The 17,136-nt window shown below is 44.5% G+C and overlaps 1 protein-coding gene across 1 annotated transcript in view; it reads right to left on the reverse strand.

The window, feature by feature from the left end:
- The window catches only part of RAB3GAP2 (RAB3 GTPase activating non-catalytic protein subunit 2), a 58,319-nt gene that overhangs the window by 7,164 nt on the left and 34,019 nt on the right, over positions 1-17,136 (reverse strand). Inside the window, exons 12-28 of the mRNA XM_075204276.1 lie at positions 15,951-16,040; positions 15,703-15,842; positions 15,161-15,377; positions 13,768-13,911; positions 13,029-13,111; positions 12,225-12,289; positions 11,471-11,561; positions 10,800-10,927; positions 9,616-9,829; positions 7,084-7,181; positions 4,112-4,217; positions 3,554-3,714; positions 2,313-2,541; positions 2,033-2,224; positions 1,361-1,473; positions 1,201-1,267; positions 264-334 (exon numbers count right to left, since the gene is read on the reverse strand). Coding sequence (XP_075060377.1) covers positions 264-334; positions 1,201-1,267; positions 1,361-1,473; positions 2,033-2,224; positions 2,313-2,541; positions 3,554-3,714; positions 4,112-4,217; positions 7,084-7,181; positions 9,616-9,829; positions 10,800-10,927; positions 11,471-11,561; positions 12,225-12,289; positions 13,029-13,111; positions 13,768-13,911; positions 15,161-15,377; positions 15,703-15,842; positions 15,951-16,040 — 2,209 coding nt within the window. The remainder of the gene's footprint in view (positions 1-263; positions 335-1,200; positions 1,268-1,360; positions 1,474-2,032; positions 2,225-2,312; positions 2,542-3,553; positions 3,715-4,111; positions 4,218-7,083; positions 7,182-9,615; positions 9,830-10,799; positions 10,928-11,470; positions 11,562-12,224; positions 12,290-13,028; positions 13,112-13,767; positions 13,912-15,160; positions 15,378-15,702; positions 15,843-15,950; positions 16,041-17,136) is intronic.

A 17,136-nucleotide genomic window follows, 5' to 3' on the forward strand; every position in this document is an offset into this window, starting at 1 on the left:
CTCCTATGGGGTCTCTCATATATATCATACTGCCACCAGCATGGACTTCTGTTAGGGCATTTGGAAATCTAACGAGCACCAATCTGTGTTAGACTCGAAGTGCTGTGTTTCTGAAACCGATTAATAAGAAATGTGACCATTATATGGATGACAACCTGCTGCCCGGGGGAGGTGTGACGAACGTGCCACCGCCAGGCTCAGAGACGATACACACGTCCGTCACGGTTTCCCATCATCAGGTGGAGGACTGTGAGTGCACTCACCTTATCCATGAGATACGCAGCAGATGAAAAGCGCTTTATAATAAACGTGTTCCACATCATAAGGGAGAGTCCTGAAATAACAGGAAGGACAATGCGCTGACTACAGGACATGTGGGCAGCCATGTTATATAACCGCTACACCAACCTTATAGGTGATCACTGGTCCAATATGTTCACATGTAAATGACCAAATCAGTCATCTGAACGGGTGGAAACATTTCGTCAAAAATCCTTTGGTTATAAGCAAACTTCATTGTGTGTTTACGGTCATTGTAGTGTGTGTGTGTGTGTGTGTGTGTACAGCAGTTGCATATGTGTGTGTGCTGTAATTGTGCAAAATCCAACAATCCTACAACGGTCCTATATTGCAAATGTACAGCAAACAAACGTCTGGAAGTGAGGACATGAAAAAGAACCCAACTGCGAGTGATCATTGTCCAACCATTAAGTGTGTGCAGCCAATTCCACTTGTAATTCTATTGTATGTGTGCAGTTTGGCGCTGTGTGTGTATGGAGACGTCACTTCAAAACGCGACTGACATTTCTGGTTTTAAAGCGGCAATGCACAGACCCAGCCCAGTATAATCTAATCTAAGGGGTAGGTTTACAGTCAGGGTTAGGATTAAGGTTCAGTCACGATCAAGCGCTGGGTCTGTGTATTGCCGCTTTAAAACCGGAAATGTCACAGTCGCGTTTTGAACTAACCTCAATTTCAACTGTCGGCCTTTGCAGTAGTCACATTTTATTGTACACTGCTCGGAAACGTGCAGTGTCTGTATGATGGTTAGTCAGTATTTCTCTCATGTCGGCCTGTCAGCCTTCGGGTTTTTTATGTCGGGTAATTCAGTATCGGAAAATCCTACCAAACCCCATAGATGCTGTGTTGTTGCTGCCCTCTACTGGTGCATGCTGTAATCACATCTTGAATGACACTCACCAAACTGTACATGAGCGTTTCTGATATTCTTCAGATGATCAACAGACCGGACAAGAAACTGAGCTTCCTGCAGACAGATAACACCAAGTGAGTCACAAACCCACAGATGAGAATGAAGCAGGTCTAAGGATAGTAAAGGATATATGTGATATGTTGTTACCTCTGGGTCCTTGTTCCACTGAACAACATACTCCCAGCAGCAGTGCACGTGCAACACGTCCTGATCCAGGCTGCACGGGAAATGCTGGTACACTAAGTTCAGCAGATCTATTACTAAACAGGAGGGAAATAAAGGTAATTTTATAGTACTTTACATTATACATTTGTATAGAGTTTACCACGCAGGGTTCATAGACAAACAAGAAAACTGTACAGCAAACACTGGATGAGGCAAGAAATTGTGAAGCCACAAACTTTCTCCATGCAGCTATAAAGGTGTAGGCTCTGCACCGTGCAGCTATAAAGGTGTAGGTTCTGCACCGTGCAGCTATAAAGGTGTAGGCTCTGCACCGTGCAGCTATAAAGGTGTAGGCTCTGCACCGTGCAGCTATAAAGGTGTAGGCTCTGCACCGTGCAGCTATAAAGGTGTAGGCTCTGCACCGTGCAGCTATAAAGGTGTAGGCTCTGCACCGTGCAGCTATAAAGGTGTAGGCTCTGCACCGTGCAGCTATAAAGGTGTAGGCTCTGCACCGTGCAGCTATAAAGGTGTAGGCTCTGCACCGTGCAGCTATAAAGGTGTAGGCTCTGCACCGTGCAGCTATAAAGGTGTAGGCTCTGCACCGTGCAGCTATAAAGGTGTAGGTTCTGCACCGTGCAGCAATCATTGGGTCACCTTGGCCATCCTCTGCGGTCTCGCCTGACGGCTGCGTCTCCAGGACGGCAACAGCCAAACTCCCTTCTCCCGGCGGTGCCGGCGCTCCTTGTGAGTCTCCTTGTGAGTCTCTCTTCTCCCGCACCAACTTCAGTAACTCAGGGCTGATGTCTTGTTTAAAGACCCACTTAGCCACCGTGTCAGCAACACTGCCTGGAATCAACAGGAGCAAACAAATTACAGAGAATATATATATATTGTAACCATACGAGATGTGTGATAAAGGGTTGGTCCAGGTCACCTTTCCCGCCCTCCAGGAGCTTCTTCACAGACAGCTTTTCCAGAGGCTCCACCTGCAGCGACGACACCCTGGTGGTCTTCCTGGTCCCCTTAAAGTGCAGAAGAGTCTGGAGGATGAGACAGTCTTCCAGCTGCTTCAGTAAGAGTTTCCAGTACTCGGTATCCAGAGAGAGCGCTTCCCAGGAGTCCGTCATTGATTCGCCCTCATCCTCTTGCAATGATTTAGGAAACTAACAGAAGATGTAATATCAGGTCAGTGAACTACAAACAGTCAGCAGCAGTACCGCTTTTCTCCACTAGACTGCGCCAGTGTACCAGGAGATAAGGGACTAAAAATATAGATCAGAAGCATCTACGTACTAAGAGATAAAGGAAAACATGCAAAGTCCATACAACTAAATATATATGATATAAGAAACATCAAAAGAAAACGGCTTAAAGCCACGTGTGTTCTGCCACCCTGCACAATATAAAAAAAACAGTGGGGGTTCCAGGGAAGATATCCCCAGCAAAGTACTATCCAAGGGAAGGGATTTAAAATTTTACACACACACACATATATATATATAAATATATATATACACATATTTTAAACTGGGAAACCCGTTTAAACACCCATTGGTACTGTGCACTGCATCTCAGGGGGCACAATTATGGGGTTTATAAATCTGCTGAGTGCTGGATAGAATTAAAAGGGGTCCAGAGTATATAAAGGTTTCCAGTTTACATAGAAATTACATCTGTAAATATCATCATTTCATCTTCATTCATTGTAAGGTGCCACAAATTCCACAGCCAGCATACAAATCACACAAATGTAACATAACAAATAATACAGGTACATGGGACTGTTCCACATACACCAGACTACAGCGATGTCCCATACTGTGCTTTACTGATATTCCACACCCACCTAGATTGCCAATATACTATAATACTGTACTGGAAGTCATATACCGAGAGTGTGAAAAGGTGTCAACTATATACTTTTATAGTATTTTTATAAATTGTATCCCTATAAGTAACTGAAATTGTTTGTTTCAAAAGAGAAAAGAGAAAAGCGCTAATATTAGTTGTGTTTTGTAAGTACAAATTACGATTATGAATCCTACTGTTATAGTACAATTAGAAGTAGTAATTATATAGGTACAAATTCCACATAACATTCACAAAAATACAAGTTAAACATAATCAGATTTGAGGTAGCTACAGGAACACAAGGCTGGCATACAGCGCACTTACTTTTTTTTCTGCCAGGGCATTTGTGATGCTGGCAGCGACTGAGTGCCCAACGTGAGCGGATAATAACGCTGCTCCATTGCTGGATGACTGTATACATGCAGTTCTCACCAGCTGCCACCAGGGGGACACAGACTGCAAGTCCCAAGTTTCATCTATGGCCACTAGTGGGAGAGAAATTGCAAACTGATATAAGTGCCTGGATGCTCCGATCGCAGCATCTACTCTCCGGAAAATAAAAACAAAAAAAACCCCTTAAAATAAAACATTAAAAACTGAAGCCAGGCGACCATCTGCAGCCCCATAGAAACAACCTGTCCAACTCCTTGTGCAGTTAAAGAGAACTGAGGATGAATGGGGTTAGGAGGGGAGGAGCTTCAGACCTTTGAGTTTAACCATTAAGTCCCCAGCTCTTACACCATCACATCGACCCAAGCTAGCAGTGTCCCCCAATAGGATGAGGAGTAAAATAAAAAGTAGCATTTATTGCTGCTGTTTATAACAGACAATAGGTTGTGACAAGAAGATGGACACTACAAAGGAAGAGCCGTGGGCACCCACCTTTCATGTTACTCAGTAGAGACAGCATGCTGTGCAGACAACACAAGGACTGAGCGTTCTCCAGAATGTCCCTTTCTTTCGATAACCACACTTTGAGCAGCAGAGACTGCAACGAGACACATGCAATAAAACAGCTGTTCTGCCTTTTACACTATACTCACAATGCTTTATTGGTAGAGTAGAGGCTCCACACGACGAGCTTAGAGCAGAAAGTGGTGAACAGTACGAGCGTAGAGCAATGTGGTGAGCAGTACAGTACGAGCGTAGAGCAATGTGGTGAGCAGTACAGTACAAGCTCAGAGCAATGTGGTGAGCAGTACAGTACGAGCTCAGAGCAATGTGGTGAGCAGTACAGTACGAGCCTAGAGCAATGTGGTGAGCGGTACAGTACGAGCGTAGAGCAATGTGGTGAGCGGTACAGTACGAGCCTAGAGCAATGTGGTGAGCGGTACAGTACGAGCTCAGAGCAATGTGGTGAGCGGTACAGTACGAGCTCAGAGCAATGTGGTGAGCAGTACAGTACGAGCTCAGAGCAATGTGGTGAGCGGTACAGTACGAGCTCAGAGCAATGTGGTGAGCAGTACAGTACGAGCTCAGAGCAATGTGGTGAGCAGTACAGTACGAGCGTAGAGCAATGTGGTGAGCGGTACAGTACGAGCGTAGAGCAATGTGGTGAGCGGTACAGTACGAGCCTAGAGCAATGTGGTGAGCGGTACAGTACGAGCTCAGAGCAATGTGGTGAGCGGTACAGTACGAGCTCAGAGCAATGTGGTGAGCGGTACAGTACGAGCGTAGAGCAATGTGGTGAGCGGTACAGGACGAGCGTAGAGCAATGTGGTGAGCGGTACAGTACGAGCCTAGAGCAATGTGGTGAGCAGTACAGTACGAGCTCAGAGGAATGTGGTGAGCAGTACAGTACGAGCTTAGAGGAATGTGGTGAGCAGTACAGTACGAGCTTAGAGGAACGTGGTGAGCAGTACAGGACGAGCTTAGAGGAACGTGGTGAGCAGTACAGGACGAGCTTAGAGGAACGTGGTGAGCAGTACAGGACGAGCTTAGAGGAATGTGGTGAGCAGTACAGTACGAGCTTAGAGGAACGTGGTGAGCAGTACAGGACGAGCTTAGAGGAACGTGGTGAGCAGTACAGGACGAGCTTAGAGGAACGTGGTGAGCAGTACAGTACGAGCCTAGAGCAATGTGGTGAGCAGTACAGTACGAGCTCAGAGGAATGTGATGAGCAGTACAGGACGAGCTTAGAGGAATGTGGTGAGCAGTACAGGACGAGCTTAGAGGAACGTGGTGAGCAGTACAGTACGAGCTTAAAGGAATGTGGTGAGCAGTACAGTACGAGCTTAGAGGAACGTGGTGAGCAGTACAGGACGAGCTTAGAGGAACGTGGTGAGCAGTACAGGACGAGCTTAGAGGAATGTGGTGAGCAGTACAGGACGAGCTTAGAGGAATGTGGTGAGCAGTACAGTACGAGCTTAGAGGAACGTGGTGAGCAGTACAGGACGAGCTTAGAGGAACGTGGTGAGCAGTACAGGACGAGCTTAGAGGAACGTGGTGAGCAGTACAGGACGAGCTTAGAGGAATGTGGTGAGCAGTACAGGACGAGCTTAGAGGAATGTGGTGAGCAGTACAGGACGAGCTTAGAGGAATGTGGTGAGCAGTACAGGACGAGCTTAGAGGAATGTGGTGAGCAGTACAGGACGAGCTTAGAGGAATGTGGTGAGCAGTACAATACGAGCTTAGAGGAATGTGGTGAGCAGTACAGGACGAGCTTAGAGGAACGTGGTGAGCAGTACAGGACGAGCTTAGAGGAATGTGGTGAGCAGTACAGGACGAGCTTAGAGGAATGTGGTGAGCAGTACAGGACGAGCTTAGAGGAATGTGGTGAGCAGTACAGGACGAGCTTAGAGGAATGTGGTGAGCAGTACAGGACGAGCTTAGAGGAATGTGGTGAGCAGTACAGTACGAGCTTAGAGGAATGTGGTGAGCAGTACAGTACGAGCTTAGAGGAATGTGGTGAGCAGTACAGGACGAGCTTAGAGGAATGTGGTGAGCAGTACAGGACGAGCTTAGAGGAATGTGGTGAGCAGTACAATACGAGCTTAGAGGAATGTGGTGAGCAGTACAGTACGAGCTTAGAGGAATGTGGTGAGCAGTACAGGACGAGCTTAGAGGAATGTGGTGAGCAGTACAGGACGAGCTTAGAGGAATGTGGTGAGCAGTACAATACGAGCTTAGAGGAATGTGGTGAGCATGATTTAAAGGAAAAAAAGTGCTAGTTATTTCTCCACTTCATAAGAGACTCTCATGTCTCTAAAGATTGACAGCCATAAAAAGTAATGAAATATACAGCTAATGAATATTCCACAATAACATGAATGTAGCATTACACATCTATAATGACAAACAATAATACACCACCTACTGTTTTTAAGTCTGAAAAGCCCGGTAAGAATAAATATTGAACCTCCTAATATAGTAAAATGAAGACTGAATGGAGCAGTGAGACAATGCATGAATACTTGGGATGCACAAAATCCATATTTTAGAATCTCATCCGAATACCAGAAATTGGAATGAAAATGAAACAGTCTGAAGCTACCTGGACTCTCCCTGTGGTCACACAGACAGGACATAGAGCTACAGTGACTAGCATGCTGGCTGCGGCAGTGACGAGTGCTTCTTGGAAGCTAAAGACAGACTTGATGCACCTGTCAGCTCTCTTTAATTTGTACATTAAAAATAGGGCTTAAGTAATATACGATTGTCTTTGATTTCTGGAAGCAATAAAGCAAATCAGGACTTGAACTGACAAAGGCTCAGGAAATGGCAGAATCTTATTATTGCCTATTTTGTCCAAATCCTGATTTTGGTGAAATCTTAATGGCCGATGTCTCTCATAGAAGAGAGTAGTGACACAATGATGCACTACAACAATAGGAACACAACACAATGTAACATACCAGTAATAGCTGCGGGCTGAGCGCTGCATTCTCTAGGGTCTCACACATCTGCTGCGTGGAGCTCTCACCGTGCAGACACTTCCAGAAGAAGAAGCTTCCTGTGAAAAGAAGAACTGAATCAGACCGTACATATAACACCACGGTGGAATCAGACCGTACATATAACACCACGGTGGAATCAGACAGTATATAACAATGTAGAATCAGACAGTATATAACAATGTAGAATCAGACCGTACATATAACACCACGGTGGAATCAGACCATACATATAACACCACGGTGGAATCAGACCATACATATAACACCACGGTGGAATCAGACCATACATATAACACCACGGTGGAATCAGACCGTACATAGAACACCACGGTGGAATCAGACCATACATATAACACCACGGTGGAATCAGACCGTACATAGAACACCACGGTGGGATCAGACCGTACATAACACCACAGTGGAATCAGACCGTACATATAACACCACGGTGGGATCAGACCGTACATATAACACCACGGTGGGATCAGACCGTACATAACACCACTGTGGAATCAGACCGTACATAGAACACCACGGTGGAATCAGACCGTACATAACACCACGGTGGAATCAGACCGTACATATAACACCACGGTGGAATCAGACCGTACATATAACACCACGGTGGAATCAGACCGTACATATAACACCACGGTGGAATTAGACCGTACATATAACACCGAGGTGGAATCAGACCGTACATAGAACACCACGGTGGGATCAGACCGTACATAACACCACAGTGGAATCAGACCGTACATATAACACCACGGTGGGATCAGACCGTACATATAACACCACGGTGGGATCAGACCGTACATATAACACCACAGTGGGATCAGACCGTACATAACACCACTGTGGAATCAGACCGTACATAGAACACCACGGTGGAATCAGACCGTACATAGAACACCACGGTGGAATCAGACCGTACATAACACCACGGTGGAATCAGACCGTACATATAACACCACGGTGGAATCAGACCGTACATATAACACCACTGTGGAATCAGACCGTACATAGAACACCACGGTGGGATCAGACCGTACATATAACACCACGGTGGAATCAGACCGTACATATAACACCACTGTGGAATCAGACCGTACATAGAACACCACGGTGGAATCAGACCGTACATAGAACACCACGGTGGAATCAGACCGTACATAACACCACGGTGGAATCAGACCGTACATATAACACCACGGTGGGATCAGACCGTACATATAACACCACGGTGGAATTAGACCGTACATATAACACCACAGTGGAATCAGACCGTACATATAACACCACGGTGGAATTAGACCGTACATATAACACCGAGGTGGAATCAGACCGTACATATAACACCACGGTGGAATCAGACCGTACATATAACACCACGGTGGAATCAGACCGTACATATAACACCACGGTGGAATTAGACCGTACATATAACACCGAGGTGGAATCAGACCGTACATATAACACCACAGTGGAATCAGACCGTACACAACAATATAGAATCTGACAGTATATAACAATGTAGAGTAACGCAGCCATAGCATCTGCATTACAGCCGTGTACAGTAAAGGAGTGCGACATCACAGCACAGCTAGAGACCCTTCCTAAATACACGCAATAGAAGTTCTGCAAGTCCTCACAGGCTGAATCCTCAGGAAACTGGGACGTTCTACTTATGCTGCATCCTTGGACTGCACACAGGTGTCTGTATTAAGATTAATTATCCTTAAAATGCACACACACAATAAACCATATTACAGATGAACGGACGCAGATAGTGGGTTAGGTTTGCTCCTAGGAGGCGGGGCTCAGGAAAATACAAGAACCGACTCCTAGCCCCCCCCCCCCCCCCCTTTTTTTCCTATGGCCGATACAGGAGATGGTAACAGGGCCCTTATTTGTCTTTTTCTTTTTTTTTCTTTCTTAACTTTATACTTTGAGGAACCTCTTCTGCTGCCCACTGAAGTGTTGTTCTACAACCCCCCCATCCGCAGGCTTCCCTCGCATTAGTGTCCCCCTCAGCTGGAGGGCCCCCGTGGCTAGGGTGAGGATGGGTGTGGACACACGGTATACTCTGCAGCACTGCCAGTTACGTCAGTGTCCTGTGTAGGGGGAACTGAATGACAGATGTGCCCCCCTCCCCCATCAGCCTGAGGTTCCTGCTTTTTTCAATGCCCCGCCCCCTGGGGGGTAACCCTATCCTGCAGTCTGTGTCCCGCTACCGCTGAAGCTTTCCAACCTGTATTTTTTTATTATTCTTTATTAAAATAAAACATTGTTGACAAGCATTACGGAAACGATGATACAAAGGGTGAGATTCAATTAGCCGAGATGTTCTTTAGAACATCGCAGCTGCACAATTTTACTGGTAGAACGGTAAAACCATACACTCATTTTTGCTTGCACCTCTATATATTTTGTATGAATACCTGTCTTGTATTACTTACACACTATAAAGGGCTGTCGGCGACTTACCTAGTGCAATGTACTCATCCTCACTGATCTTCTTCACATTAATAGCGTCCTGCTCACACTCCAGGTATTCCAGGAACGCCCTGACAGACAACAGTCCAGGTTCGTCCTCGGCAAAGCGAACCCCTGTTCTCGTGTGCTCCTGCTTGTACCTCCGGATTAATGTCTGCAGTCTGGTTAGTTCATCCTCCTCCAGCCTTAATAGCAGCGCCAGTTCCTGAAAGCAGACCCGGTCCTCTGTTCACAAACATTTACTAACTTAGGAGCACAGGAGGATTATGGGTACTATGGTGTCATTACACAGAAGGTGTCAGTACGGTTTATACATGTTTAAAGTCCTTTAAAAACAAGTGAAGACTGTGGACTTCTTCAGCTGCGTAGAACTAACATGAAGAGGAGCACAAACATAAAACTTTAGTAACAGCAGTGACGTATTTTTGACCCAACAGAGGGTAAGTGGCAGAATAAAGAGGATTGGCGTTTGTGTCTGTGCTTTGTAAGATAAAACATGATCTTTGGATACTCTTTCCATAAAGGTTTTCATAGAATGATCTTTATTATAATGATATGTATCACCTGTAACAATTCATTGGGAAAAGTAAATACATCTTCTAAAAAAAGCATTATTAGTCTTATATACAAAGACAGTCATAAAACCCCATCCTGTACAGATGAGACCCTGTAAGGGCAAAACTCCTTCATCCCTTTCCACCATCCCTCTGCATCTCAAACCTCTATCCCTCTGCCACCCCCTAGGCTGCCGTTTCCACTTCAACCACCCCCTCCAGAAGCCGTTACCCTCCTCCCTCACAACACTTTATATCTCCCATTCTGCTCCTAATCATCTTATACACAACTTCCAAACAACCATTACACACACTTCAATAGTCTCTATAACACTCCACATGCTCAGAAGAAATCCCTACCCCCTGCCCTGAGCTACAACATTGTGAAACAGTCGGTGTATGCGGGGAAATCTGTCTGAGCACGGTCACGTTTCTGAGTACAACGGGGTAATCTGATAGACAGGAGTGGCTAATTTTAAAAACCTTGTGGGTAACAACTATCTGCTGCCCATGTTTCCTATCACAGTCACACCACAAATAAGGATAACACTGTATGGAGGATTTAGGATACACACTTCTTGGTACACAGACCAGGAACTATTTCACTGCGCAGGTACTTACCTTAGATGAGGGCGTTGTGTCCGTCTCTATCGCCACAGAATTGATTTTTTGGATGGATTCATAAAGGTGCAGAAGTTTCAGCTTGTCCTCGCAAAATCCCAGGAGACCCTCATCCACACACTCCAACTCTGAAGAACAGGGAACACCAAATTAAAATATATTTTGGATAGAAACATAGTTGCCAACTATAGGTGAACCGGAGCCGTATCTTAATATGTTAGCGCCTGGGACGAGGAGCAAAACTGCCGCCTACAAGTCCGAAAACATAACCAAATGAACCTAAAATATTCATAAACTGCGCCCCCCTTCAGCGTTGTGCACTGGGCGGTCGCTCCTTGCGCACAGCCCTGAGTTGAACAATTAGAACTCATAGATGTGTGTTACATACCACTTATGTTATATACATAGTGTTACATAGTATGGCTGAATGTTCCAATATATGGAGCGCATTAAACTGATATCAGTCATATATGTTTCACAATATCTCACTGAAGAAAGTCATATCATTATGGGCGTAACTATGTATCTGAAAAACACAGTACACAGTGTGTATAATAGTAATGTTATAGTACATTATATAAATAACACGACTAGCCATGTAGAGAGCTGTAGAGTGGTGTGTTAGATCTAATGCACCATATTGTGATAATATATAGAGGTGCATTCATTACCTTGAGTCCTGAGAGAGTCCATCAGGGTCTGTGTGATGCTGATTAGGGAGGAGAGGGGGACGCGCTCACTGGCCAGAAGGCTTTCTAAGGCCTGAAGGGAGGCAACAGAAAAGTCCTTTTAGAAATGTATAATAAATATTCTAGTACAAAGTATGAAAACAATGGTGCAACTGCAAGTTACCAAGTGTAACCTCTTAGATATGGGGGTTTTCTTGTTTTACTTACTGAAGAAGAGCTTAAAAACATATTAAGATTTTAAGTCTCTAGATCTTTACTGACATTAATACTGGAGCACAAATCCCAACTGCTCTGAAATTTGGTTCATTTTCTTTGTAAAAGTTTCAGAAAGGTCAGTCCGGCAAAACAATATATAGAAGGAGTTTTAAATAAAATAAATTACCGTAGGTGTCTTCATAAGAAAAATCTCATTCAATAACAAGGAGCAATTTCTCCACAGGGATATAGATAGATGGATTGACGTGAAACTGATCCTTTGGAATGTTAGTAATGTTGATATATTACTAAGAGCCGTGTATTCAGCAATACACAGTGCTACAATATCATCTGTTCATCAATCAGCAATGTCATTGGGTGAATAGATGCAGCATTGTCTTAAACTCAGTCCATAAAATCTCAGTTTCGGCACCAAGCGCACCTCGTCTGATCTATTTCTTTTTGTGCATTTTATTCCTACTGTGCGAATAGTACATAATAACGCCAAAATAAAGATAGGGACTATTAGAAGTGCTTTTACCTGTTTCTTGGTTGCTGGATATCGAATATCTAATAGAATTTCCTTTGCTTCTGTTTCCAGACGTTCTACAATATAAAGAGGTTTAGAAGACAATTGAAACAATTTAAGATAATCAGGAAGCAGATATCAAACTATGGATTAATACATTGACATGAATTGTTTGCTCTTCTGCTTATGGGTATATAGTAAGGATCGTGTTTCCCTGTGTTGTTGTCACAAGATAGCAAACAGTGATCATTAGACCAATCGATTAATCAGGAAACCCTGTATTGTTCCCAAATACCAACTATAGTACAAGGTTACTGGCTGTCCATGGTTTGATAATACACTGCAGGTATTGAATATGGGGTGAACAGTACAGGGCACAAGAACCCCCCCTGTGGCTACAGACCGTCCATACACCGACCGATCCGGCCACTTGGCCCAAGTGCCGAGAGAAAGGCCACAGACATGGTGCACGGTCCTAACTTCCAAGATGACCACACAGATGCCGTTGACGGTCATTTTCCACCTGCTTTATCAAAATTACCTAATCACTTTCAATGAGGTTTTTTTATTAGGTACCATGGTTTTTTGGGGGCACACACATTGTAATATCAAGGCGATTGCCCAAAATCTCTGCCAGAAGCACAGAGTTTCAGATCTAATGACGATGTGTGCAGTGGTGCAGAGTATGACCTTCATTTTATTGTGACACTACAGGAGCGATTCTGGTAAATGAGATATTTAGCAGAATCTACATGAAGCAATGAATAGCTTTATAGTATTTCTAAAAGAGAGCAGAAGAAATGAATAAACTATTACCATTCTTTGGGGCTTTGGCTTTAAGTAACGTGGTCAGTTTCTTTACTAAATGCATGTCCTTCGCTCGCTCACATTTCTTATCACTGGAACGGAAGACACAGTTATACAGAAATATTGTATATATTGAACACAATCACACACACATCTGGGATGAGCACTGATGTTATTATAGGAGAGCTTAGCAAAGATTAAGGACTACTCTCCCAGCAGACAAAAGTGAGAACATGAATTTAAAGGAGCAGACAGACAATCTACATAAAGCAAACTGGTTCTTTTAAATCATTTTGGTATAAAAAGAGAAAACAACTTTCTAAAACTATATTATATTTATAAAGATTTGAAATCAATCTATTGCATTTACATCTTCTGAATGACCGGATGAAGTTAAAGTCAATAAATTGATGACTGCTCAGAGGAGGACTTTGGGCTCCTGTATAAAACCCAGGGCTCTATGAAGATTTAACAATGAATAGTGATAAACTGGCTGACCATACTCCATGTATACATACCGTGTGTGCAGACATGACGGTAGCATGGAATTTGCACTAGACTCTAAATTATCATTGGATTGGGAGCAGATGGAGGGAGGGATGAAAAAATAAAAACTACCTGCTGCAACTCTACAGAAAACGGCCAAGCCCGTCCCTCTATAATATATATATATATATATTATATATAAACTGCCCCAGTGATCATTCACTGACCAAGCTGTGAGCCTAACTGCACTATGTTTTCTTACCTCAGTGCCAAGTGGAACGGGATGTTCACAGTCCTCACATTCCCCGATACTGAGTCAATCAGACATATCTGGTAAGTCTGAGGCTGCCATCCCTGACTGGTCACGTTATTTAAACCCATGATCTTATACCCAGGGTACAGTAATCTGAAAGAAGAAAGAGCCTGATGTAAGTGACACCATTACAATTCTACTGCAGGGTCTGTGCAAGAACATGATTACTTGTCACTGCTAGATGCATGCGCTGCTCATTATCCATCCACATCACAGCTCAGTCTGTATTCCTAGTGATCACTAAGCTACTTTTGCTTATTTTAAAATAGATCTTGTTATTACTGTTATCAAACCTCCACAAACAGCATATCTAGGTCTGGATGTATTAGTCAGGTAGAGAGCTCCTGAACCACGCAGCATGAGATAGGGAAACAGCACTTCCCAATGACTCAGACATTAATCAGTAATACTCAGTGTCAGCACCTGGACAGTTACTGGACCATACTAGTCTGCAATGTCCCAGCTTTTCTAAGTCGCTTTTTTCACTAGAAATCTTTAACCCAGCAGTTATTCCCGTAATTCAGAAAACTGCTTTAATTTAAGTTATCAGGATATGTTCCAATAGCTGTTTAGGCACCGAAATGTAAGTATGGGGCGAATTTTTCAGCCTAAGCATATGTTAGGCCACATGGGTATCGCTGTTATTCACTCAAATTATTTGAGCTCTATTAACTCCACCCACATCATCACAGAGGCTCCTGGACCAAGATAGCTCCACCCACACCATTACAAGGGCACAGGGCCACGATAGCTCCACCCACATCACAGAGGCTCCTGGGCCATGATAGCTCCACCCACATCATCATAAGGGTTCCTGGGCCACAATAGCTCCCACCCATATAATCACAAGGGTTCCTGGGCCATGATAGCTCCACATACAGCATCACAAGGGCCCAGGGCCACAATAGCTCCCACCCACAGCATCACAAGGGCTCAGGGCCACAATAGCTCCACCCACGGCATCACAAGGGCTCAGGGCCACAATAGCTCCACCCACGGCATCACAAGGGCTCAGGGCCACAATAGCTCCACCCACAGCATCACAAGTGCTCAGGGCAATGATAACTCCACCCACATTATCACAAGGGCTCAGAGCCACAATAGATCCACCCACATGACCACGAGGGCTCAGGGCCACGATAACTCCATCCAATGCATTGCTAACAGCGTTTAGTTTGATAAAGGTTTCCTGAACCACGGTAGCCCCACACACTGCACCCGAAGGTCCCCAAAGTCATACAAGCTCAGTCATACTGCAGGACATGGCTTCTTGATAAAATAAGCAATTAAATTTCATTTATGAAGAGACATTACACACAAGAGATATACACACAGTCCTCACCTGCAGTGCTTTCCCACATTGAAAGCTCCTACACGTGGTCCTTGCTGTGTGCTCCACACCTCAAGAATACCCCGTCTGGGGGCATAAATGACCAGGAACTGTGCCACCCTGCAAGGTCCTTGTGTGCTCCCAAATGGAGAAACATGTCCTCTGTCCGACTCCCTCTCATGCAGGTCCTCTACTATCTGCATCCATCCAACCTGGGCGTCCCGGTAACCTTCAACACATCAGAATGACCGGGATTATTAAGCACTTTCTGCCCCAGTTAAGGTTCTTGGGAGCAGAGTCCCAGTGGAACCGACGTTAGTGTGAACAACGGTTTTATTGAGTCTTCATTTATTTGGTTTCTGGTTCTGTTTTAGAACCCAAAATTATATCTGATTTACCCAGGATTCAGTTATTGAGCAGGACTATCTTACAATGTGGAAGATCACACAGCGCCTCACAGAAAATAATGGAGGGCAGGACGTGTGCTGACTGCTCTGTATATTACCAGCAAACTATGCCCAGGTTTACAATGATTTCATAAAGGGCAGTCTTACCTTTCCACATTCGAATGGCAACGCCTCTTCCCACATCCAGCAGAATGACTCTCCCAAAGTCATCCGTCACAGCGGCCAGCGTGGTGCAGGGGGAAAGACTGATGCTCTCTCCATGACGGCGGGAATCTGGGAGGCCAAACCTGAGCGTGAAATCCAGGGAAATGTCGCCATTAGAACTATTACCACCTTACGGCGTGTGGATGTCACAGGATATATTCCACAAGGGAATGACAGTATTCTAGAATTACCGGACGGCCAGCGGCGTGGCAGGCTCCACCTTGGGTTTCTGCTTATGCTGCGGCTCTTCTTCATGTTTGCTTTTCCAACCGAGCCAGCCGCTAAAATACAGAGAGCGGGGAGTTATTCAGAGGATGAGTGCGGGGGGTTAAGATCCAAATATGCTCCTCACATGAACCGCATTATGTACACCAGGCCTGGACACCCTGTGAAACTACAAGCCCCAGCATGCTTTGCCAGCTGATACCCTGCCAGCTCCCTGCTGGCTATGCTGGGACTTGTAGTTTCACAACAGCTGGAGAGTCACAGGTTGCCCAGGCCCGATCTACACAATAATTTAGGGCACTAGTATCTAGAAGACAAACGGCCACTGGAAAATACCAGAGTAAATTCCTTGGTTACTTGCCCCAGAAATAAGAATCAGAGATCCTCTTGATATGTTCTGGGTCACCTTGTGCTGGGTATAAACTGATTTATCAGCATGGCATGTTTACGGCTGTATTGTAGTAATGTCTAGGGAGGCAGCGGAGAGAGGTCTGAAGCTGCCTTGTCGTGTTCTCTGTGCCCCCCAGGGGATCAATAATCTGACGGATTATTCAACTAAGACTTGTGCTTTTAATATTTTCTTAAATGTGGGGTTTAAGTGACAACGTTTTTTTTTTGCTGTTGGCTGGGAAGTAGGTCCAGTTATTTCTGCCGTTACAGTGAATCCCACTCTCTTATTTGCAACTTTTGCTGGTCATAAATTGAACATTGAAGTACGGTCTTAACAAACATTTTAAGAGGCTGATATCTAGGACCACAGTGAGCTTCTGGCTGTTTAATATCTGTAATGAGCTACAACTGCCTCCCAAAACAATATCCACTTCACTAGCGCAACCAAACACAATAAAAATATCATCTTAATTATATAATGGAATAACACTATCAAATGTAATATGGGACACTTCACAATGAAGGTAAAAAGAGAAGATGCGGGAGAGTAAAACATACACACACTACAAACAAGACAATAAGAAGGGATCAGGGAAATTTTGTTCAGCAGTTAATTCCAATATCACCACAAACAAATCGTAACTCTCCGATCTCCTAATGATGGTTTTATTTTAAAATCACATCATTTGGGGAATTTCTACTCTGCTGGGCAAAATCACAGTTTTCACCATACATTCGAATAGGCAATATATTTTCAATGGG

The sequence above is a fragment of the Mixophyes fleayi genome, chromosome 3 (assembly GCF_038048845.1).
Source record: "Mixophyes fleayi isolate aMixFle1 chromosome 3, aMixFle1.hap1, whole genome shotgun sequence".
Taxonomy (NCBI): Eukaryota; Metazoa; Chordata; class Amphibia; order Anura; family Limnodynastidae; genus Mixophyes; species Mixophyes fleayi.